Here is a 26,788-nt window from a genome sequence, read left to right as displayed (position 1 = left end):
ATGAAATACCCATGTCTTGTTCTTTCAATAAAATTTTATACAAAGAATAATGTGAGTGCAAACATCAGGCAAAACATTTATAAATGTATAAATTATTCAGCCTGTCACTGAAGACCTCACATTATTAAATGCCATGCTAAACTTCCGGCCCGATCACATACATGTCACCTACACTTAAATACACCTCTGCAACGGTCTTCTCTCTCCATACCATTGCTTCTACCTTCATCCTCTGCTGCGCCCTAATTCCTTCTGATCCATAGTGCCCAATTTTATCCTCATCTCCTGTGGGACTGTGTCCTCCCTGCCCCAGGCTGAGATGATCACTTCTCCCTGTGAATTACAGCGTTTTGTGTGACACTCATCAGAAGACGCTTCACACCACAGTTGTTTCACTGGATGGACGTATGCTCACTGTCTAATGGACAGTACAGAAGCCCTTAATGTCAGGAGGCCAGGTACCCCTCTTTCTGCGCTGCGAGGTAGTGGCTTGCATTCATGGCTCCCTACCTCTTCACCTCTCTCCGTACCCACACTCCAAGGTGGTCTCCTCTCAAACCAACTGTGGCTTGGCCATGAAGCTGCTTTGGCCAACAGGACATTAACCAATGTGATGTGAACAGAGGCTTCAACAGCATTTACATACCAGAGATGTTTTTGCTATTACTCTCTGGAACCCTGAGACCGCTATAATGGCTAGCTTACCAGACGGTAGAAAACTACAGGAAACAGAAACAAGGTCACCCAGCTGACACCACTGCCCCCTGACCAACCAGACCCCAGCCAAACTACCAGACTGCAAAGATTCAGTGAGCCAACACAGACCGGAACTGCCAGGCTGACCACAAAATCAGGAGAATAGTAAGTGTTGCTGCTTTAAGCCACTAGTTTCTGAGGTGGTTAGGGGAGGTGTTCATCGATATACGGAGTGTCTGGCACACTGCGTTGTCCTGAAATGAGTAGAGAACTAATGAAATTTTAACCTCTCTCTGATCATCCGATTCTCTTAGTAAATTACAGTTTTTTCTAGGCTAAAAATTGGAATATTATATATTTTTGCAAGGGTTCTTTGTTTTGTAGAATAAAAAACTTGAGGCCAGCATATTTTAAGGATAGAGTCCAGGTATTATTAGTTACATAGATGTGGACTTGAAATTTCGATGCACCACTTACTGTCTTTAGGTCCTTACGTAAATCCTTTAAACTTTCTGGGCCTCGGTTTCCTTTTCCTAAAGTGGATACAACATCTGGCACATTTCTTCAATAACCAAGAGATGTTATCACATACAACTGACCCTTGAACGGTTTAAGGGCATCGACCCCCTCTCACTTGAAATCCATGTATAAATTTTGACTCCCCAAAAACTCAGTTGTCCCTCCATATCCATGGGGGATTGGTTCCAGGACCCTCCTTCCCTGTGGACAGCAAATCTTGCAGCTGTTTAAGTCCCTTATATAAAATGGCACAGAATGTTGCACACACATCCACCAACTCCCAGCTCCAGATGGAAAATACTGTTTTCGATCCACGGATAGTTGAATCTGTAAATGTGACACCTGGGGATACAGGGCTGACTGTAAATTTACTGAAAAATGTCCACATGGAGGTGGACCCACAGAGTTCAAACCTGTGCTGTTCAAGTGTCAACTGTACATAAATACTACTCTGCAGGTGAGGAGATTGAGGCAGTCTCTATATCAGTGTCCCTCCACTGTCACCTCTCACGACCGAAAGTAGAGAAGCTGTCAGTGTTGCTGCACATGGCAAAGGCGGGAGAGGTCTGAAGTGAAATGTGAACGAAGATAATTCTGGTGCCTCGAACATTTCCGATATCTTGGCTTTTGTATATAATATTCCTGGGCATCTCTAAACTGGAAATTTTTCCTTCCAATACAGATTAGCAAGTTAATTATGAAGCATAATTATAATTGGAGCTGTTCCTTCCATGGTTATTGGCAGGGGGTGGGGAGAGTTGTTAAGGAAATAATAATTCAATAGAAAAAAAACAAAACATTTCAGAAAGACGTAAGTTATAGAAGCTTTGAGTAAGTCACAGCTAGCCAGATAATTTAGAAGGTACTGTTAATGGGGTAAACACAAATAGCACAAACAGATGCTTTTCCATCCTCTCTCAAAAATAATATGTGGCGGTTTACAAAAATATAGCATCTGGAAAGCTTCTTGAATAATAACCGAAACACACTATGAATTCCTTTGTGGCCAACCCACTGAGCCTGTTAAATATAAAGGTTCCTGCTGCCCCCAGGAAACGTCATGGCATGCTAATGCAAATGTGCTATGTAGAATAAAATAATATAATGGTTTTGAAGAACAACAAAAAGATATCCTTGTCAGTGGCCAGTTGCTCACCTATATAGGTTCCATTGTTGTTACCAGCAGAGTCAGCATCTTCTGGATGGAGTGTAAAAGCATACAGAACAAAAGCCAAGAAATAAAGCAGAAGTTAGAAGCCCAGCCACAGATGCAAAAAAATAAATCACTTAAAAACCATTATGTAAAGCACAGCAGAGAAAAGCCCTCAAAATGCCACTCTTAAACATAAAACATTGTTTTATATTTAAGTTTAAAGTAGCATTTTCAGACAGCATGCAACTCTTTTTCAACCTTCTTCAGGGGTTCCTTGTTGAAGTTCCAAGAAAATTATAAAAGGCTTGCCTGAGATGTTTATACGTGCACAGTTAAGGAAGCGACAACACTTGATCCCCAGAGTACATTTATTTTTCTAAATCAGGCTCTTTGCTAATATGTCAAATACAGCACTTATGTTGGCTCACTGGATTAGACAGAAAGGTTAAGATTAAGACACATCCTTTCTCTTGATAGGAAGAGATGCTGTGTTGGAAAGGAATAAAGTCATGATATTTCTACATTTATTTTGGTTTTAAAAATGAACCGATGAAAACACTTAAAAATAATGTGCTATTAATTACTTCTAGGAATTAAATGAATACTCGTTATGTATGTCTTAAAAACTTAAGTCAAGGAGTACTTAAGATGTTAGGCCTCTAATCTTCACACATTGTACAAAAACTTCTGGAACTAACACACAGCTTGTGCAGAAATCAAGCAGTTGAGAAGATCTCCCCACATCCTTATGTTAAAATAACTCTTTCGATATATTTGAATAACATCATTTTCTTCATTCACCCTTATTCAAGAATATTGACATGGAAAAAAAAACAATGTGCTATTTCAAACTACTTCTGTATCTTTGCTAAATGAAGCAAAAAAAGAAAATGCATTCCTTTCCGGAAAAAAAGCCCCAACCATGATTTTTGGTATTGTGATGTCAAGTTGGAAGTTTGGATGTACATTAATCTTTTATAAACTGCTTGTTATATTCGACTTAACCCCACACACGTGAACTAAGTAAAAAAATTACTAGACTACACAGGCTTTTGTACATGTACCTTTAATTTCCTCTGAGAAGCACAAAGAAAATGAAAAAGAAAATGATTAAATGTGCAGAAACACAATTAAAGCAGGAAGATGTGGCATCCAAGGGGAAAATATAATCTACCTACCACACTCAACTGTTTCCTCATCTTAGAAAAGCCAAAGGAAAAAAAAAAACAAATGTACTTTAAATATTTTAAAATTATTAATCAACAAATAAATAGAATTTTTGAAAAAACACATTTTAGATTGCATTATAATCCTGGTCTAAAAAGAATGTATATACATAAGCAGTAAAAACACAAAGCCTTCACACAGCTTATTAAATACAGAAATGGGGGAAAATACTGTCGGTATTTTTTCAAAATAATACCCTCAATAAGGGGATATTTATTTTTCATAGAACAGCCTGTCTGTTAGCTAATCTGTTCATAATAAAAATGATAAAAGAAAACATTTTAGAAACAACTAATTTTACCTATAAAATGTCTATCCTGTAAATTGAATAATATCCTGATAATTATCAACTTATTACACATGTGAAATGAATCAGGCAGAAACTTTTATTTTCATTCTGCCTATATTATTTGATGAAAGGTATTTTAACAAACTATAGAGATGATCCCTGAAAGTACAGTCTTTGAAGAAAGGTATTTTAAAAAGTAATCCTCAACATTTCTTAGGTTACTAATAGGACAGAGTTAAAGAGTTAATTCAAGAGTTAAGTTTGAGCTAAGAGACTCACCTTGAAGGAAAGGTGGATAAAGACCTGGCAACTTCACAGAAGCAAAATCTAACCATGAGTCAAGGTAGCACATCCATGACCTTATAGAGTGACTGGAACTGATTACAACAGTTCTCTCCTCCCTTCCGTCTCCCAACTGCAGAATGGCAGTCAGAGAAACACCGAGGAAAGTGTGGACCGCGGTGTTTAAAATGCACTGGTTCTATTTGAACACTATTAGCAAAAATGACGAGCAAACAATTACTATTCAGGCTTCTATTATGAATTACCCGCATTGTGAGTTTATTCCTACTCATTTCTTAGTAGCTCTGAAATGCAGTATGCATCTAAACAAATTATTAGAAAACAAACAATAAACCACGTGCGATGGGTCAGCAAAGCCAAGCAAGAGGCGTGGTAAAAATAATATGAGCAGCACTAAGGTCGATCAGGCTGTAATCTCAGACACTGCACCAGGAAGTAGCCAGTTAACAGAGGGTACATTTTCTGACAGCAACAACAGCATAGACTGATTAGGGAACCAGTGTCGTGGGAAGCCATGTCGCACACACGCACAAAACCCAAAAAACTTAAAATATCAGTGCTAACTCACAAGAAAAGGAAACATCTCTAATCTACATCACATATAGTATATGTGTATTTGTCTAACAAAGGTCATGAATATACTGCAGAAATCCACAAAAAGAGGGCCTCCTCCATGCAACACCTAAGTAGGAAGACAATGGTATTTTAGCTTAATAAAACACACATGTGTGTCTCCAACAGAATGTATCATACTTCCTAGACAGCCAGTAGGAAAAGCAAAAAAAAAATTGCTTACACTTACCACGTTTAAACAAAGAGGAAAGAAAACTACATAAAAGGTTGATCTTGGAAGAGAGTTGGGATACTGGCGTGATTTTTACTATGGTAAGGCACTTTTCTGTACACATTAATGAATAAACTTACTTAATTCTCCAACAACTCTATGAGGCAAATGCTATTATCCCCAGTTTACAGAGAGGAAATCAGAGATACAGAGGATTGAAGGTCTCAGAAGTGCCCAAATTGGGATTTGGATCCATGCAGTCTGGCACTAGACGAGTTTTTAATCACTATACACTATCACACCACAATCACTTTTTAATTTCTTGAACTTCAAGCTAGAAAATACAAGACAGGGGAGAAGTTAAGGAAAATAAGTGTCAAGTTTCCTGTCTACTCCCACCTCCTCCTACCACGCCAGCCTCTTGCTCCCAAGCCCCCAACTTCAACCTGTCTCCTCTTCCGTCTCATCAGAAATCCACTCTCTACATCCTCAAGCATCGAAGAGCAGGATGGGAAAATTATAAACAGCACAGAGAGGACACCAGGTCACAAAGTGCACTTTTGCTGCCTTCAGAGAATGGAGTGGAAAGGCTCTTGTGTAAAACACCTGATGAGCTCTGCACGACAGGGCAGGACAAAATTTTCCCATAATGCTGGACGCTTCTCTGAAGGGGACATGTCTGAAACTCTGGACAAGTCGAGAAATTGTGTCTATCTACGTGTAATATTATTCACAGGGGCAAAGTTAAATCCACACCCTAGAAACGGCTCTCCCCTTCCTCCCATACTGCAGTCTCCCCCACTAGTCTGCAATAATCCATGACGACTGACCACACCCCTAACCATTAATCAGTTCTCTTACTGGTTTGTTTCCGGTCCCCAGACAAGAGGCAAGAAACAGTGTGACTTAGAATCCTTCACCTGGAGAAGCTAAAAGCACATCCCCTGATAGTGTCTTACAAGCAAAAACACTATACTAAGTACACTGAAAACACTAAAAACTCTTAGTATATCTTCATATAATAACACAGTTTACTGAGACAAAAAGTGAGCACTAGAATTAGAAAGGGCTTCACCTCAACCATCTCATGACATGAAGTAACTAGACATGCAATTTACAGCTCGGTTCATCTTCGCTTCTTTCCACACAAACTCCAACCTTTGGCATCTCCCAAAGAGTATCAATATTAGGGGGAAAAATATTTTTTAGTATTTTTAAAAACCCTATTCTGCTACACAAAATCTCACCAATATTAACAAAATGTTTGACAAAGTTTTAAACAAATTTAATATAAGAACATAAGCCATCTTATCTGTTAGTTTTTGATTTAACTTTCAATTTATGAATTAACGTTATGGGTGAATACACTAAATAAAATTATTTAACACTCCAGGAGGAAGATGCTTACAAGTTGAGTAAGCTTCCTCCTGGAAGAAGGAGCTTACTCAAGTTGTATCACAGAGAATGTGGAGTAGTGTTATATCTATTATTCACAAACATTCGGCCTTCTGGAGCATCTGTACCACACACAGCAAACCCGTTTGTTTACTCAGTGTTTGAATTCTATTGATGGTAGATTGTGATCTTCTATCCACAAAATGCTTGTCAAATAAGGTTACACCCTGTCTGAATGGATACCTTTTGGATGCTGTTGAAGATCTTTTTTACCCACGTGATAACAATCACTGTTGGTTAAAACAAATTCTAAAATAAAATATTTTGTGTTTTTACCAACTTTAAAAGGCAAAAAAAATGCACATTTTGGATTTTTTAATTACAAGAATTCTAGAAGAGCTATGTTATAAAAGGAAACTTTTTATTTACTTTCATTTTTTAATTGTATTTTACTGTATTTATGCTATTACAGTTGTCCCCATTTTTATTCCGTTTGTCTCCCTCCCCCCATCCCCTCTCCCCCTCCTCAGGCAATCCGCTCATTGTCTGTGTCCGTGGGCCTTGCATATATGTTCTCTGGCCAATCCTTTCACCTTCTTTTGTAAAAGGAAAAGTTTTAATTGATATTATTCAATCAGCAGTGTTAGAAATTTTCAGACATTTATTTATATCTTGATAACTAAAAACAGAAACTAGGTACTGTAAATAAATATCTTATCTGAATATTCTGCTGTAAAATACACTGTATGAATAGGAGCCATATATCATATAAATACCATATAAACTGGACTTAAATATAAATATCACCCTATTGAAGTTAAAGTTAAATTAATATTTATGCTATTAGGAAGATATTCTTAACTTAAAACTTTGATTTCAATAGAAAGTAAACAAACAATATTTCAAGTAATCAAAGAAGTTCAAATTTCTTTTTAAAGGTTAGGTGATATAAAATTGCTTTATAAATGCAACCAATTTAAAAGAAGCTTTTAGCAGAAAATCATTGAGTACTTTAAATTATATCAACCCCCAAATTGCAAGTTGCCAAGTCTGTCATGAAAAACTCTCCTACAGGCAACCTAAGATACAACATACAGTCTTCCTCATTTCTGAACTGCTTAACCTCTTTCACGTAGTAATCTAAAATCAGTCAAATCAAGCAAAACCTATGAGACGTCTGAGTCTGCTCTTCTGTTTCCATTACTAGTATAAATCTACTGTGTGAGAACCTATTTTTAGATGAAGAAGGGAGGAAGGGGACACAAAATTCTATTAGTAATTTCTTTGTTGGCTAATGTATTCTTCTAAAAAATATAGAAGGAGGACATGAGTCCTCATATCAAGCTTCTAAGATTTAGTAAAGTTTAAGAGTTTATGTTTTCATTTTTAGTTAGGTATGTTTCATTTTAAAAGGCAAATTATTTATTTAAGAAGACCATTTTCTCTAGATGTATAAGCTAAGGGGAGGAAATGACCAAGCAGCAAACGTGAACATCAGCCACACTTAAGAGCTCTGCATTAGGATGGTAGTGTTGGAGCCAGAGGAAGTCAGGATTATCCCAGCTCTTCATTTTATTTACTGTGGGGCCAGGATCCGGCACTCCAGCACACACAAATGCAAAACTAATAGCGCTGGGATTCTCTATTCCTTTCTTACTGCTATATTGACATTAACTGAACCCCTATAGTTCAGACCCATCTTCCATGAACTTTTTCTCCATGCAAACTTTACATGGAGAAATTGAAGTTGCAGTCAATGATACACTGTGAATCAAATAAAGAGTAAAGTAAGAACAACCAATTTGTGGGAAAAAAAGTTAACTGGTCAATTTGATACATACTAAAGTCATTATTCTCAATTCAATACTTAACAATGACTGTCTAGGTTTTAAGTGCACTTGTAAAAATTTTATCACCATGAGTATTTTTTTCATAAATTTATACATACCAACATGACATAATTATTCTTTTAGAAATTTTCCATTAAATTATATGCTTTTCTTAAAGCCTATTCCATGAATTATTATTCAAAGCCATAAAAATAAAAGGTTTTATATTGTTTTTCTTCATAGCCTTATTCTATAATTTAGCACAAGGTATGATAACATGAATGTTCTATTCCAAAAATCTAAGCACCAAATGTCGAAGTCCAGGAAGTGATGAGTCAGATGGCCTTTACAAAACTAAGTTATATAAAGCACCACTATCAAATACAAAGGTTATAAAACAAAGTGCTTTTAAGTGCCTTTTAAAATGTTCTGAAATAGCACCATGATTTTTGCATAACTTTTGAGTTTAGGTGTTTCTGAGACACCAAAAAAATTTCAAATGGAATTTTAGTTCTTATAATATGAAGACACTAGATTTTTATTTAATTTTCATAAAAATACACTGTATCTTTGAACAAGGTCTTATATACTATACATATTACTGTGTCTTTAAACAAAGTCATATATATTATATAGTGACTTAATTTAGATAACATTGACCAGATTTATTTCTACTTAAAAGTAAAGAGTATTTATATATGACAACAAACAATGCATCTCTCAGTGAATCAAAATCTAGTAAAAAGTAGAAATAAAAAAGAGAAAGAAAGAAAAGAAAAAAAGGAAGGAAGAAAGGGTGAAAAGGAGGATCAGTAAATATTTTTAAATGGTATTCAAGAGGCAGAAAAAGAAAAAAATACTAAAACATCCAAATGATGACATTTCAGTAAAGATAAATCCTGGAATAAATATTTCTCAGATTCAAATACTTAAGTATTAACATATAAAAATTATGCAAATAAACAGGCAAAAAAAGCCTGCATTACAATTATTACTTACACACACACACACACACACACACTCACTCTCTCTCTCTCTCTCTCTCTCTCTCTCTCTCTCTCTCTCTCTCCTCGCCCCCTCACATTCATGCACATCTATACTGAACGAGTTTGGGAAGAAGTATTAAAAAGGCAACCTACCCACTTTGTACAGTTCTTAAAAGAAACATGTTTCAAAAATTTTAAATAAATAAAAATTCATAATTATATCAAATTGTACATTTTGAAGCTGCCTAACACTCAAACAAATTTGTGTATGGGTTCAGATTCAAGGAAACTCACATTTATTTCATTTTCAGGTTATACATATTTTATTCCACATGCGCCGAATATATTAGAAATGTGCAGACCCCACATTTAAAGCCCCTCACACAGCAAGTCAGATTGATGCCTCAAAGATCTTTTCAACTGGGGAGATGCCAGTGAAAATTCATCACACGTTAAAGTGCAACGTTATGGTTAAATGTTAAGCTTTCTGATGTCACAATACATGAGGCTTTCTACAACAAGTTTTTTCCCTTCTGCTTAGACTCAGCAGAGCAAGAACAAGCAGGCTTTTGAGTCAGTGCTGCACTTGAAGTATTTGCTTGCTTGGGAGATTTATACCAACTGTAGTTTGGCTCTCTTATGATGTAATTCCTGGGCTATAAGCTTCTACAAACTGACAGAAATAACAGAAGATGTGAAAAATTTAACAATACTAAAAACAGATGTTGGTGTAAAATTCCAGTACCATTTATTTGTTCATTTTGCCTTTGAATGTACAATTTGAATGCTTAAAATAAAGGGTTTTTTTTTTTTTAACTCTTAAAATACCTAGAACCATGAAACATTCAGAAGATATGAAGTAGGAAATTTATGGAATGGGGACTTAAGAGACATGGGTTGTAAACAGAAGCTGAGAGAAAGGTGGGTTGATAGGAAAAAAAATATAACTAAATCCACACTATCAGTAATCCTACATCATTTTTTTCTTACCTTTCTTTTCTTTTAATCTAGTCTGGTAATAACTCCAAATAGACAAGTTAAAGGTCAAAGTTACTATGATTTCTGGATAAACAAGGAGCTCAGAGGAAGAAGAATTCATTGTCCTTGGGCACAACTGCTTTTGTGCCCAAGAATGTGGTGAATTTTCCCCCTTAATCTTTCTCAAGAAATATCTCACCCAAACCGCCTTGCTCTGGAGAAATAAAATACCTAAATTCAGAAATCAAAGAGAACAGTAGTTATTAGTTCTTTTCCTAAAGAGTCATGGGTTTATTATAGATAACTCCTAAACTTCTTTCATCAAAATATTCACTTAAATTTTGAATTTTTTGGTTCCTGTGAAATATTGATCCAAAAACTCTCAAAAGGCAATATGACCTGTTATTCTACCACGAATACCTGCTTTAATAATCAAAAATAAACACCAAGACGAGGCACTCTGCATTCTTATTAACAAACTTACATGATTTCCTGTTGGAAAGTTTCAAGGGCTGAACTGTTATTTCTGGTCGTCTCAGAGCCAATCTCCTGGGGAAAAAGGTCAATATGCCTATCAATTTTCAATGCAGACCCAAGATTAATATAAAACCAAAATATTAAAAGTTTTGGGAAAAAGCTGGAAAGTTATTCAAATTAAGAAATAAATCCTCTACTTTCAAGTTTTTCTGAATTCTCTCTACCCCCAAACCACTCTTCCTTTTTGCCATCTTTCACACCAATACAGTTTCAGATATTAATGTGCTATTTTCCATTTGTTTCGTAACAAAAACCGCATACGACCTGGTACTGTCGTATTATTTTTGGTTATTATTCACACTTGAAAACAGAAATCCAAACCTGAGGGATAAAGGACGCTAAGGCAAGGTTTGGGTGCTTATTTTATCGCCACTGGGCTGGAGGGATATTTTGCAGAGAACAAAAGGTCAGCTGAAGAAAGGCCATCATTCCACGCCAAGAGCTCACCTTTCCTGGAAGTGCTTTGAAGGAATCAAGCCTGCCCTGGGATTGGCGTCACCTTCATGCTTCGCCTGCCACCAGGTTGCATCATCTTGGCTCATAATCTGGAGAATGTCTCCCTTTTTGAAGGAAAGCCCAGCTTCCTTACATGGAATTGCTTTGTCCTCATTAGGGTCATAGTCAAAGAGGGCTTTGATAAACATCTAGAGAAAAATTTCATTTAAAATGAGTAAGTATCAAACTATATAAAATGGCCAAGGTTCTTCTATCTCTGATTTAAGAACAATTCTTAAAAAGTGGAATATTAAAATGAACCTGCCATGACAAAGAGGATAGATATTAGATGAGAAACACTAGTCTCCACCCCCCACCCCCAGCAAAATAAGATTTTAAGATAATGATTACCTTGCCTTCTTTAGACGGCGTCTCCTCTTTGATACTGGGTATGATCTTAAATGTAATTGCTCCCTGAGACTGAGCCTGATCTCAGAGGAAAGAAAGAGTTATAAGAAAACTTCTACAGCCAAGGAGAAAGAAGATAAAACAGACAGAATACTAAATGCATCAGGAAACTTACAAGCTTGGGGTTTCTACTCCTAAGGTAGATCAAACTGAGAAAACTATTTTTTTAGAAATTAATGTAACATGAGAAAGCACTGAAGTTTGTCAAATAAGTTAAAAAACATCAACCACTAAATCCACTTTTACCTCCTGTGCCCTTTTAAAATGCCGATGAATATATTACCATCCATGTCGAGTTACTTATGCACAGTGCCTTAAACAGACAACAGTAAATGTGAAGAACAGATAAGGTGCAAGATTACATTGGAGCATCAGCATCCATGTTTTTAGAAACTAAACTAGCTGTACTGTCAGTAATGCAGTTATAAGTATATAATTCAATTAGTTGCAATGCTCATCAGAAAAACAAGAACGTTCATCTCTATTATATTCTGTTAGTGAATAAAATAGCAAATATACTAGATTAATTAAAAGATGAAAAGATTGATGATTGATTAAAATTTAATTAAAACAAGCAAAATACCCACAAGTCTTTGCTGACTATCTCAGACAAGAGCAGGTCTCCCTTTAATGTCATTCTCTATCTCTCTCCCTGTTCAGCATTTATCATAATCATATCTAAATAATTATTTATACAATTATACCTTAATATCTATTATCTCTTCTAATTGTGAACTCCATAAAAGTGGTAAATACCTGGCACATATCTAAGAGGCATGAGGAAGGGAAGAAAAGAGGAAGGCAGGGAGACCAGCAGATGGGGAAGGAAGGAGGCAGGGAAGGAGAGAGAAAGGGGAGAACAGTTAGATCCCTCTGAGGCTCACTCTCAATGTGTGCTGGTACACCAGGCTCTGTTTTATAAAAAAGGCCTTATTTGTTTTGTTTGCCAATTTTCACGGTATAAAGACTCCCACCATAGCCAATTTCAATGCATAGGGAGAAGCCACTGAAAGACACACTGGGGAGAGTTGCATAGAATCAGCTCTTGTAAACCAAAAGAGGAGCTCCAGTACAGAGCAGAGGCTCAAGGAAAATGGGGTTTTAACTGTATAAATATTAGAATATTATAAAAAAGTGACTTCAAAGTGATGATATTGTTGTTCTGATTATCATAAAAGTAATTCACAAATCTTTTTTCATCCTCACTCAAGGATATGTTTTTATTGCTTTTGGACAGGAAGGGAGAAAGAGAAACATCATTCGGTTTCCTCCCATGTGCACCCTGACCCGGGACTGAACTCGAAAACTAGGTATATGCCCTGAGTAGGAATTGAACCCGCAACCTTTTTGGGGCACAGGATGATGCTCCAGTCAACTGAGCCACCCAGCCAGGGCATAATTCACAAATCTTATTAAGAATTCACATAATACTGAGTTGTATAGATAGAGAAAAAGCACAAGTCTTCTCTATAATCCCTTCCCAATCTTCTAGTTTGTGTGTGTGTGTGTGTGTGTGTGTGTTAATGTATGTAAAGCCCTTAGAATGCCACTTAGGGCTCATCAATATAAGCAATCAGTAGTATTACTGCCACTTTAAAGTCATATAGGTCTATCAGCCATTCTGACTGCTTCAAAGTAACCCATCATATAGATGAATGATTGACTACTCAATCAATGTAATCTTAATAGTTTCTAAATATTTTGAAATATTTATGAAATATAAACATTTGAAATGTTTATGTACATTTACATTAGTTCCTTAGAGTTAATTTCCAACAACTGCATTTCTTGAATAAAGGTTATGCAAATTTTAAAATTTGATAGTATTGGGTAGCCACCTCAAAGGGTTCTATTAATTTATCCTACTACTAAAAGCAAATAAACACACCCATTTCCCTATAACCTGGACAACTCTAGGGATTATCAAGCTTTTAAATCCCCATGAATCCATTATTTTTCAGGCATCATGTTTTCTTTTGTAAATTATCTGTGCATACGCTTTGCCAATTTTTCTGTATATGTTTTTTGTTATTTTTATGCATTCTCCATATATTAAAGTATTAGCTTTCTATCATATATATTGAAAATTTTTTCCTACAATCTCATTTTTCTTTTAAATTTCATGTATATCTTTTTCTATACAGAAATTTTTCAATTCTATAATCATATCATTTCTTTTCCTAGTTGAATTTTCCATCATAAAGTCTTTCTCTACTTTTTTGTGATTTTTTTACACTTAAATATTTAATTTGTTGAGATTTACTTATTTATTTCTAATTTTTCTAAAAACTGATTTTAGAGAGAGAGGAAGGGAGGAAGAGAGAAAGAGAAACGCCACCTTGTTCCACTTACTTAAGCATTCATCAGTCGCTTCTTGTATGTGCCCTACTGCAGATCAAACCCGCAACCTGGGCATATTGAGACAACACGCTAACCAACTGAGCTACCTGGCCCGGGCTGGGATTTTTGTGTGTGTGTGGTGTAAAATAGAGACTAACTTTATTTCTTCAAACTGAATCTTCAATTAATCCAGTACCATTTACAAAATTTCATTGTTTTCCCACTAATGTAAAATGCCAACATAATCATATATTAAATTTGCATACATACTGAGGTCTGTTTTGGAATACTAAACTTTCTTTTTGTTTCTGTAGATTTCTAATATATTTTCATGTGTAACAGGGACAGTTTCCCTTTATTTGATACTTACAAATGAACTTGAGATTAATATTGTCAAGGTCTAATATAACTTAATTCTGTTTTAGATTTCATAAGACATCTAAATTAGTTTTATGAGTTTATATACTTAGAAAGCATAGTCTATAGTCTGGCTATGTTGATGAGAAAAACAGAAAGCTAAATGCATCACCAAAAACAGAGTAGATAGCATCTATGAAGTACCTAATTTGGGTCAGGCCCTGTAATAAATTCTTTAGCTCATTTAATCCTTATTCTAATTTTGCAAATTAAAACACTGAAGTAATAAAAATTAAGGTTTTTTCCAAAGGCACATAAGGATTACATGATGGAAATGGGATCAAACCCTGGACGGCTAAATCCAAATCCTGTATTCATAACCAATTGGGAAATATAGTGATTCAATTTTGTTTTCATTGCAAATGTAAAATAAAATTTCAGCTTACCAAAATCTGAATTATTTCCTCAGGCTTTTTATCTTCAACTGGTATCCCATTCACTTCCCTAAGTTCATCACCAACATGAATCAGACCTGAGTAACAACAAATTCAGTAAATCAGCAGTGATACCTACAAAAGAAACTGTGATTTGCGATTGTGTCCACACTTAAAGCATTGTTTGCTTCCCTTAAAATATCTGAGGACTGGAAGGAAGACCCTCATGCTTCTCCAGTTTCAGACTCCATGTGTCTGCATGTCAATGAGTCAAAGGCTACAACATCACAATGCTGGCAAGGAAGTGACAATAGCATCCTGCTCTGTGTCTAGAAATGCACATTATTTTCATCTTATAAAACGATTCTTACTTTTTTGGAAAGGTGCATGTTGTTAGTAGTACCTTCCAAGTCAGAAACACCAAATCGAGTCTGAGAGTAACCCTGGAAGCCCAAGCAAACTAAGAAAGTAGAGAGAGATTTATTTCTCATTTATTAAAATAGGTTCCCATATATCAACACAGAGAAAAATGTCCTATTTCTTGTTTTGTTGTATCATAACAAAAGACTATTATCCTCTTAGTTATATATTAAAAATATAATGCATAAAATGCAAAACATTACTTGTCTATTTTCAATTAACATTTAAACTCTTACCACTTCTGTCTGCAGCCCCTCCTCTCATAATTCTAGCCACCACAATGGCCCCGGTCTGCTCATCTTTCTTAATTGTGGCTCCCTTTTTAGAAAAACAAAAATATTTGTAGGTAAATGTGTGTTTTGGGTGGTACAATGAGGGAGGAAGAAATAAGGAAATTTACTAGGAAAAAGTGAAAACAACTACATAAAAATTAAAGGAATGAGGCCAGAGAAATAGGCATCATACCCATGTGCCTTACAAATGCTCACTACCATGTACAGAATTTTCTACCATACATATCATCTAAGGTTTTCAGCAAAATTGAAAGATCTTCTTCAATACTGTGGAAAGTACAAATATTTTCTTTCCATTATAATACCTTGTATTTAAATACTATTTATTTTTATTCTATTAAAGTATTTTCTCATTTCATTTCATCTTTAAAATACTCTACAAATCCCTGGTTGGATTACTCAGGTTAGTTGCAACATCACCCTGTACACTAAAAAGGTTGCAGGTTCAATCCCCAGGTAGGGCACATACCTTGGTTGCTGGTTCGATTCCCAGTTGGGGAACATACGGGAAGCAACGGATCAATGTTTCTCTCATATCAATGTTTCTCTCTCTCTCTCTGTCTCTCTCTCTCTGTCTCTGTCTCTTTCCCTCCCTCCCACTCCCTCCCTCTCTAAAATCAATAAAAATATATCCTCAAGTGAAGATTTGAAAAATATCCCACAAAGAAGGTAGACTATATATAGAGAAGACAAAGTGAATAGGAAAAGATTACATAAACTATAAAACTCAGGTCATCAGACTTTTAGTTCAGTGGTCCTTCTATTATACTATTCCAGTAAATGAACCCAGTGATAATAATAAATAAAACAATTAAAACTCCAAAGTTCCTTTTATTTCTTACTCAATGCTACTATAAACTAATGGAAGAAAGAACTTTTAGTCCAGGGTTTTTATGTACTAGGATTGTTCCTAGTACAAACAGAGCTAACATTTTGGCATAAGAATAGGAAACAATTTCAGAAAGAATCCAGAAATTCTTCATTTATGGATGTCAGAAGCAGATCAACTGAACGTGGCCTTGTAAGAACATTAGGCACAAATGGTTACTTTGAACACCTTTCCATGACTTTCCCTTCCAAGAAACTGGCACCAGTTCAGAAGAGCCATTCTGCATCCATCACAGGGCTAACGGTGCACATTAGGTGGTGACAGAATTCACCTTGAAAAAGAAAGTGGAATTTTTCTCGTGTGTCAATAAACACATTTTTATTACTAAAAATAGATATGTAAACAAAATTAAAAATCCATCTGTAGTAAGTGTATTTTATAAATGACAGCTATCAGAGACACATCTCCTAACAGTAAAACTCGAATAACAGAGTGATAGAATGATTTTGTGGCGTTTTTCATCACCTATACACGCATTCAAGCCAAAGACTTCAATGAGCATCTCTCCATGGTCATAAAACTTAGACTTACCAATAATTGGTAATACTCTTAATATAATTAGATTGGTCAGATCAACTTTCACTTCTCTTAACAAACGTATCTCAAACTTTTCCACCAAAGTAAGCCTAACAGTCTACTAATCTAATTTAATACTATGTATCCATACTTTACAGATGAGAAATTGCATCTCAAATGGTTATAATTTGTCCAAAAATAGACAACCAGTGTGCAGTAAAATCAGGACTCATCTAAGGCAAACTGATCAGAATCGCTATTCTTGATCTTAATTACCATTCGATCCATTCGCTCTGGGGCAACCCACCTCAGTATTTGCACCACACCAGGTCCGTTAGCACTGGAATAAAAAGGAGGGTACTGGCTGACAGCAGGGTGCAGGGGGAAATATCAGGTCATTTTATTAGACAACCCAAATGCTACCTTACAAAGCACCACTACCTTAAACCTGGCCACCATACTCCAGACTCAGAGAGAGGCTCAGACCTCCACCGTGATTGCTTAGAAATTATTGACAAAGTTTATTCCAGCAGACCACACCTATTGGACTAGCTGCTGACAGAACCTGACTGGGAATTACATACAGGTGGAAACAGCTTCATGGAAAATGGTCAACAATGAGGTACACAGTAGTCACCACAGACAAGGTAACAGAAACCCAGGCCCTTGCCCTGGGAACCTCGGCACAAAGGGCTGAACTGATAGCCCTCACCAGAGCCTTAGAATTATCCCAGGGAAGGAATGTTAACATCTACACTGATTCTAAATCTGCCTTCGTGGTAGTCCATGCCCGTGGGGCAATATGGAAACAAAGAGGGCTCTTAACCAAGGGGAATACGGATATCAAACATGAACCTCGGGGAATAAGGATATCAAATACACAAAAGATAACTTTGAAATTGCTAGAGGTAGTGAGTCTACCGAACCAAGCTCCCGGAATGCACTGCCCAGGACACCAGAAGGCCAGTTCCCAAACAAGCCAGGGAAACCAAACTGATGGTAAAGCAGCAAGCCAAGCTGCCAAGGGCTACCACTTCTTGGGCTTTAATTCCCCACCTTGACTTAAAATTTCTTTCAGAAAGGGACAGTATCTCCGAAAGCTAATTGACAATGTTAGTTTTTAGTTTATTATTATTTTTGACAATTGCTATGCCTTATGCCCATGCCAGCACTTATAACACCTTTCTCTGCGTTTCCCAGATGGCGGCTTCCTCCGCAAATGTACCCCACTGTTGGGTGTGCCACCCAAAGCCCCGCTCAGGGTTAGATCATGGGGATCCTTAGTCTCTCCAGTTTCTGATTTCACTACAATCCCTCTGCACTGCTAGGCATACTCTTCATTAAATATCAGGCTGCTTATCTCTATACTAGGTCTCACTTTGGAAGGTCATATGCAACACTGCCTCTTGAAATATGAAGCCATCTACCAGCTTCGCTTATTCAGTGGTGCCATCCTCTAGACACCGAGCGTACTACCTTCTGAAGACAGCAATCCTTCTCCCTCACATAGAGGCTTTGCTCCATTTTTGACCCCCTTCTTCCTTTAGTAGATGGTAAGAATCTCTGGACCTGGGGATAGGTAAAACTATGTCCCTTGACAGCAGAAAGTAACTACAGAAGATGCAACCATTTATCCTTGTAAGATTACAAGGATCCAGAGTTTTGAAGGGGAGAATTGTTACCGTACACAGTGAGGGAGCACCAGGGAGTCTCCCTCATTGGTCAAGATGCTGCAGAGGGAGGTTTTACACTGGGCATGCCAAAAGCTAGAATGGTGAATGGACAGGCCCCAAGCACACCCAAAGCTAGAAAGATGAGTAGACAGGACCCAAGCATGTCAAAAGCTGACAAGATAATTGGATAGAAAAAAGCCCTCCCCTCCCTATCCCTATAAGAATTATGGCCTTGAGCAGGAAGGGGGAATGGTCTTTGAGATGGGGCGTTGACAATTCACCCAAGTTGTTACCTTTTGCACCAGCGCCTGTATCACAAGTCTGGTTTTCACTGTGGCAGGAGGCCAAAACTGCATTTTGATTACAGTTTTTGGTGACCCAGTTACCCTATATCTTTCTATAACATTTTATTCATAATTTCGTAAGTCCATTACCCTCGTGGGATCTTGTTTCCAAGATGTAGATCATCAATTCCTTCCCTCTTTATATATGTATGTGGTACTCCCATATCAAATGGTGAAAATGACTCTGAGGCATGTAAGGCTACAAGAAGACTTGCAGCTGCCATCTGGGCCTGTTGAAACACTTGCTCTGTGGGAAACCAGCCACCATGTAAAAATCATGACTACTGCTGTGCTTTCAGGGAGCCCAAGCCAGACTAGTGGAGATGCCACTTGGAAAAAGAGAAACCTGACCAGCCTGCAACTTCCCAGCCATCCTATCCAGGCATCAGCAATGAGAACGAAGGAGCCCTCAGATGATCCCAGTCTTGGCCACCATCTAACTGTACATGCTCAGCTGAGTTGGCAAACCTCCAAAACTGTGACAGGCAATAATAAAATTATTGTTTTAGCCATAAAATTTGGGCGTGGTTTGTGATAAAGTACTTCGACCAGGGCAAATGTTTCTCCACTATGGGTTATGCTGGTTTTCAACAAAGGGCCATCAAATTTATTGTACCTAATATGAATCATCCCTTTGACTTATTCTGTCATTCAATGAAGCTGACAAATGTTTACTGAGGCCCTATTATGTGCCAGGCTCTGTTCTAAGGGCTTATAATACAATGGTGGGGGAAAAAACACAAAGACTTCTGTCCTCTCATGGAAATTACATTCTACCAAAAGACAAGAGCAATAAACAGAACATGAAATAATTATCCCATATATAATGTGCACTCTTTTGCTGAAATTTTTGAGAGAAAAAGTAGGGTCTGCATTATACACAGATAGTACTAATTCCATAACTATATAAATGTTTTTAATTCATTTATTTATGCTTATGCATTAAACAGTACAACTCAAGAATGCAATAACAATATCCATATGCAAAATAATGCCCTGGAATGTGATAATTGGTTTTGTTTCTAAATATAAATAAATAATTGAAATAAAAAATTAAAATGAAAAAAATTTTTCCTGAAAACTTGGGCCAAAAACGTGGGTGCGTATCATGCATGGCAAAATACAGCATTATTATAAAGTATGTTAGAGGGTGGTAAGCAGTATGGGGATGGGTGGGTTAGGGCAGGGTAAGAAAGATCAGGAGTGCTAGAGCAAATAGAGGGAAGATAATTAAAAGACACAGCCCTCACTGAGAAAATGACACTTGAATAAGGACTGGAAGAAGCCCTGACTGGTGTGGCTCGGTGGATTGGGTGTTATCCCACAAAACAAAAGGTTACTGGTTCGATTCGCAATCTGGGCACATGCCTGGATTGCAGGCCAGATCCCTGGGTTGGGGCAAGGTGAGCAAGAGGCATCCAGCCAGGGCTCAATTCAACCTATTTTAAAAGAAATCTCTCCAGTTCCATTTCCTAATGTCTAACCTCTTCTTAGCACCTGCACAGCCCCATAGGCTCAGTATAATCATAAGAAAGTTAGTCATTTACATCCCCATTCATTTCCTTTTACTCTTGCTAATTGAATGCACAGTACTTCTACCCACCTAAGTGAAATAAGCTAGTTTGTAGAAGACAAATACCGTATGATCTCACTTATAAGAGGAATCTAATATACAAAATAAACTAATGAACAAAATAGAACTACAGGCGTGGAAAAATGGAATAGACTGAAAGTGACCAGAGAGGAGGGAGAAGGGGGATAATGGTGGAAAGAAGGGAAAGGGACTAGTCAAAGAACACATATGAATGACCCATGGACATGAACAACAGTGTGGGAATCGACTGTGGGAGCAGGGTGGGGGGCAGAGGAGGGCAAAGGGGGAAAAACTGGGAGAACTGTAATAGCATAATGATAAAAAATGAATAAAAAATAAAATTAAAAAATTTCAAAACCCTATGCTACTGTTGGCTTCCTCTCTCCTCTTGCCCTCTACATCCAAAAGTCCTAGCAAATCTAACAAGTCACACCCTGGCCAGTGTGGCTTAGTTGGTTGGAACGTCCTCCATAGACCAGAAGGTCACAGGTTTGATTCCCAGACAGGACTCTTGCCTGGTTTGCAGGTTCGGTCCCTGGTTAGGACGAGTGCAGGAGGCAACCGCTCTATGTTTCTCTCTCACTATAATGCCCTAATCAATGTTTTTCTCTCTCTCTCTCTCCCCCTCCCTTCTCCTCTCTCTAAAATCACTGAGCATGTCCTTGGGTAAAGATTAAAAAAAAAAAACCCTAAAATGTTGCCCTTACCAATATGGTAGCTCAGATTCTCATTTTAAACACCCTGTATTATATAATCTGTGACAAAAGAGGATGACAGGTAAAGAATCACCACCTCAAAGTTTGGTTTAATTATTTCAGTTGTGACATGCTTATCAGCTAAATAAATGTGTAGTAACAAACTATGATAACACAGCTTTATTTTCTTTTGGAATTTTAAAAAATTTGTTGTTCATATAGGTTGTCTCCATTTCCCCACACCCCTTTCCACTGCCCTACCCACCCCCACCCTCAATCCTTCCCCGCTTTGGCTTTGTCTATGGGTCCTTTATACTCGTTCCTTGATGACCCTTTCCCTTCTTCCTCTTGTTATCTCCCTCCACACCCTCCTGTGGTTACTGTCATTTTGTCCTTTATTTCAGTCTCTGGTTATATTTTGCTTGTTTGTTTGTTTTGTTGATTAGGTTCCACTTATAGGTGAGATCACATGGTAATTGTCTTTCATCACCTGGATTACTTCACTTAGCATAATGCTCTCCAGTTCCATCCCTGCTGTCATGAAGGGTAGGAGCTCCTTCTTCCTTTCTGCTGTGTAGTATTGCATTGTGTAAATGTACCACAGTTTTTTGATCCGCTCATTTACTAATGGGCACCTAGGTTGCTTCTAGCACTTAGCTATTGTAAATTGTGCTGCTATGAACATTGGGGTGCACAGGTTCTTTTGAATTGGTGTTTCAAGATTCTTAGGGTATAATCCCAACAGTGGTATTGCTGGGTCAAAGACAGTTCCATTTTTTAATTTTTAAAGGAGATTCCATACTGTTTTCCACAAAAAAACAGTACGGAAACAGTAGGGTTCCCTTTTCTCCACAACCTCACCAGCACTTGTTGTTTGTTGATTTGTTAATGAGGGCCATTCTGACCGGTGTGAAGTGGTATCTCATTGTGGTTTTAATTTGCATCTCTCTGATGTGTAGTGATGCTGAGTATCCTTTCATATGTCTCTGGGTCCTCTGTATGTCCTCCTTGGAGAAGTGTCTGTTCAGGTCCTTCGCCCACTTTTGACTGGATTGTTTGTCTTCCTGGAGTGGAGTCCTGTGAGTTCTTTATATACTTTGGAGATCAAACCCTTGTCCTAGGTATCACCGGCAATTGTTTTCCCATATGGTTGGTTCCCTTTTCATTTTGATGATGTTTTCTCTAGCTGTGCAGAAGCTTTTTATTTTGATAAAGTCCCATTTGTTTGTTCTTCCCTTTATGTCTCTTCCCTTAGGGGACATATCAGTGAAAATATTGTGTGGAACATCTGAGATTTTCCTGCCTATGTTCTCCTCTAGGACTTTTATGATGTCAAAACTTATATTTAAGTCTTTTATCCATCTGATGTCACAACTTATATTTAAGTCTTTATCCATCTTGAATTTCTTTTGGTGTATGGTATAATTTGGTGGTTGAGTTTCATTTTTTTGCATGTATATGTCCAGATCTCTCAACATCATTTGTTGTAGGGGCTATTTTTACTCCATTTTATGCTGCTGCCCCCTTTGTTGAATATTAATTGACCATAGAGATTTGGGTTTATTTCTGGGCTTTCTATCCTGTTTCATTGACTATGTGTCTATTCTTATGCTAGTACCAGACTGTTTTAATTACCGCAGCCTTGTCATACAGTTTGCTCTCAGGTATGGTGATCCCTGAGATCACCAAGCTTGTTCTTCTTTCTCAAAATTGCTGTGGCTGTGCGGGGTCATTTGTGATTCCATGTAAATTTTTGAAATGTTTGTTCTATATCTGTGAAATATGCCAATGGTATTTCAATAGGGATAGCATTGAATCTATAAATTGCTTTGGGTAGTATGGACATTTTGATGATGTTAATTCTTCCAATTCATGAACACAGTTTATGCTTCCATTTGTGTCTTAATTTTTTTCTTCAATGTTGTGTAGTTTTCTGTGTACAGGTCTTTTATCTCCTTGGTTAGGTTTATTCCTAGGTACTTATTTTCTTGTTGCTATAGCAAATGGGATTTTTTTTCCTGATTTCTGTTTCTGATATTTCATTGTTGGTGTATAAAAAATACCTGTGATTTATGAATACTGACTTTGTATCCCACTGCTTTGACAAATTCACTTATTAGGTCGAGTAGTTTTTTGGTGGAGTCTGTAGGATTTTCTATGTACACCATGATGTCATCTGCCAACGATGACAGTTTTGCTTCCTCCTTTCCAATTTGGATGCTTTTTATTTCTTCTTCTTGTCTGATCGTTGTGGCTAAGATGTCCAATACTATGTTGAATATAAGTAAGTGGTGAAAGCGGACACCTTGTCTTGTTCCTGATGTTAGTGGGAAAGTTTTTAGTTTTGCCCACTGAGTATGATGTTGGCTGTAGGTCTGTCATATGTGGCCTTTATTATGTTGAGGAATGGTTCCTCTATTCCCGCTTTGCTGAATGTTTTTATCATAAGTAGGTGGTGTGCCTTATCAAATGCTTTTTCCACATCTATTGATATGATCATGTGATTTCTGTCTTTCCTTTTGTTTATGTGATGCATTATGTTTACTGAACCTGTGAATACTGTACCATTCTTGCATCCCTGGGAGGAAATATCACTTGATTATGGTGTATGATCTTTTTGATGTATTGCTGGATGAGGCTTGCCAATATTTTGGTGAGGATGTTAGTGTGTATGTTCATCAGTGATATTGGCCTGGAGTTTTCTTTCTTTGTTGTGTATTTGTCTGGTTTGGGGATTAAGATGATGCTGACCTCATAAAAAGAGTTTGGGACTCTTCCCTCTTCTTGGATTTCTTGGAATAGTCTATGAAGGATGGGGGTTATCTCCTCCTTAAATGTTTTATAAAATTCTCCTATGAAACCATCCAGCCAGGACTTTTGTGTCATGGGAGTTTTTTGATTACTGCTTCAATTTCACCAGCTGTTGATAACAGAGCTTAGATTCTTTTACATACTTCATTCAATATTTTTTTGTAATTTAAATTAATTCACAGTAGGTCCTGTTAAACCTTTTGTGAAATCTTGATGCAGTAAATGCCAAATTTCTTTGATAAACATTTTGAATATCTCATTTTATCAGAAGGCATGGGACTTATATGTTGCTGATGACTGTTTAGCTGTTAGCTCACCAAATACCACTGCCACTGGGGAATCTGTGACTAATCAAATAATTATTAATTACTGACCTCCTCCAGATGGTATTTCAATGATCTCCCTAAAAGGTTGAATTAATCAAAATAAAAATCTATTTCATATGGCAGATGCACAGAACCCACCAAGAATTAGTTACTTTATGGTGCTAGGCCCAGAGACGGCTCTTCCTACATCCAACATGAGTACCACCTATTTTTACTAAGTGTATTACCTCAATAATAAAAGTCATGAGCTTTTTAGGTCACCAACATAGAGTTATTTTTTTAAAGATTTTATTTATTTTTTTAGAGAGAGACAGGGAAGGAGAAAGAGCGGGAGAGGAACATCAATGTGTGGTTGCCTCTCACACACTCCTAGCTGGGGAACTGGCCCACAACCCAGGCATGTGTCTTGGCTGAGAATCGAACTAGCAACCTTTCAGTTCACAGGCTGGCACTCAATCCACTGAGCCACACCAGCCAGGGCATCAGCATAGAGTTATAATCACATATGAAAAGCAGGAAAGTATAACCTAAATTAAACAATCTTAATTAGGAACAGAGGGAGCCCTAGGTTATCCATGGATGAGCTGGGGTTCAATAGATCCCTTTATATAATATGCAAATTTGTACATTTTTCCCGAGCACAAGTGTTCAATGCATTTATCAATATACCAAAGTTGCCCTTAAACAAAACAAAAACAGAAAAAAAAACAACCAAAAGGGAAAAGTGTAAAGACACAATATGGCATAGAATAAAAAACTAGTGTTTAAAAATAAAGAGCCAAGTTTGTACCACCTTGATTCTACCACCCATTAGCTGGCTGTCATACTTTGGGTAAGTTGCTTCATTTCTCTGAATGTTAGTTTACTTGTCTGTAAAAAGCGAAACTATGATTTTAATACCAACTATGTGGGATAAATATAACATAATATAACTATGTGAAGTACTTAACATAGGACCCAACAACTATTATATTATCAATTGCTATTTGCTTTAAAAACACAGAAATGTCTTATCTAAAAAAAACATTTAAAATCAAGTACTAGATAAATTTATTTATTTTTAGTTTTATAAAGATATGGATACACTTTGTATTTATTTTTTATTGCTGCTATCACAAATGAGCACAAATTTAGTGGCTTAAAACAACACAAAGGCCAAAATGGATATCACGGGGCTAAAATCAAGTTATCAGTAAGGGAGTATTCCTCTGGAGGATCTAGGAGAAAATACGGTCCTTGCCTTTTCCATTTTCTAGAAGCTTCTGCCATTCCCAGCTCATAGCCACATCACTTCGACCTCTGCTTCCACCACTGCATCTCTTTCTGTACTCCAGCCCTCCTGCCTCCTCATTTTACTTTAATATAAACCCTTATGATTACATTGGGTCAACCAAATAATCCAGAATAATCTCCCCATTCAAAACCCTGAACTAACCATGGAAAGTGCCTTTTGCACGTAAGGTGATATATTCACAGGTTCTAAAGTTTAGGACATGACATCATTGGGGACTAGGGGTTGGGGGGGTATTATTTTGCCTACCATTGACCTCTTGACATAATTCATCATTATATAAATTCTGGTGCTAAAATAAATGGTTATATTTACATTTTCAAACATCAAACACTTGAATAATGTCTCCTTCTTACTTTAAAATAAATCAGCTTTCTAGAAAAGCCATAAGCAATTATTTTTAGTTGCACCATTTAATCTCAAATCATCTGTGACTAGTGCATGTTATGCTTTCTTTTATAAATGTCAACAATTCACATTTTAAAATTATTGCTATTTATAACCAGCAGAATGCCTGTCATTTTATTTGCCTTCATTTTCATTTTTCTAAGTCATATTATTTAGACATAAATGTTCCATTTATTTGAAATTCAGTTTAAGGACACAGAGGAAGTGCACTTGAAAGAGAAGAATGTATGGAATACCCCCATCAGACCTGGCTTTATTAAGGTATCTACTTATATTTGGGTACCACATGTTGACCAAACTTACCAGCGGTTCTCTATTTTTGACCAGGCGTATGATTTTTACTGAATCTTCCTCATCGTCAACATCATCAGGCATAGGAGGCAATACTGGATTGTAATTCTTCTGAGCCACGGTGTCATGTACAGAGAGCAAAGCCTAGCAAAGTCAAAGGTGAATTAAAAAATTAATCAAATATAAAACTCCAAACCCATAAAAGTATAAAGAAAAATAAACTGGTGTTATAATTTTGGCATAACAATGGTACTAAGGCAACTACTTGATAAGGCCTCTCGCCAACAGGAGCCATGTAAAAGAGCAGATGGCACGTCCATTTAGCTACCACGCTGTCCCCAGTGACATGATGTATGACAAGAATCAGCATAAAATATTTCCTAGCCTGCATATTCTCTGGGTCACCATTACAAGGATGGCAGTTGGTGGCAGGTGTGGGGAGATGTTACTTTTGAAAGAAGGGAGAAAATGAGACTAGATATATTATTAATGAAACAACAGGAGTCT

The 26,788-nt window shown here is 37.0% G+C and overlaps 1 protein-coding gene across 5 annotated transcripts in view; it reads right to left on the bottom strand.

Annotated features, from left to right (window-relative positions):
- The window catches only part of MPP7 (MAGUK p55 scaffold protein 7), a 246,332-nt gene that overhangs the window by 63,967 nt on the left and 155,577 nt on the right, over positions 1–26,788 (bottom strand). For all 5 annotated transcript variants that reach the window (XM_053922894.2, XM_024560596.4, XM_053922896.2 and 2 more), the window contains 6 exons: positions 26,294–26,425; positions 15,387–15,468; positions 14,743–14,828; positions 11,543–11,617; positions 11,144–11,340; positions 10,644–10,708 (listed from right to left, as the gene is read on the bottom strand). In XM_053922894.2, coding sequence (XP_053778869.1) covers positions 10,644–10,708; positions 11,144–11,340; positions 11,543–11,617; positions 14,743–14,828; positions 15,387–15,468; positions 26,294–26,425 — 637 coding nt within the window. The remainder of the gene's footprint in view (positions 1–10,643; positions 10,709–11,143; positions 11,341–11,542; positions 11,618–14,742; positions 14,829–15,386; positions 15,469–26,293; positions 26,426–26,788) is intronic.

Source organism: Desmodus rotundus, chromosome 4 (assembly GCF_022682495.2).
Source record: "Desmodus rotundus isolate HL8 chromosome 4, HLdesRot8A.1, whole genome shotgun sequence".
Classification (NCBI taxonomy): Eukaryota; Metazoa; Chordata; class Mammalia; order Chiroptera; family Phyllostomidae; genus Desmodus; species Desmodus rotundus.
Note: the sequence above shows the minus strand (reverse complement) of the source record. Positions and strands in the feature narration are given on the sequence as shown.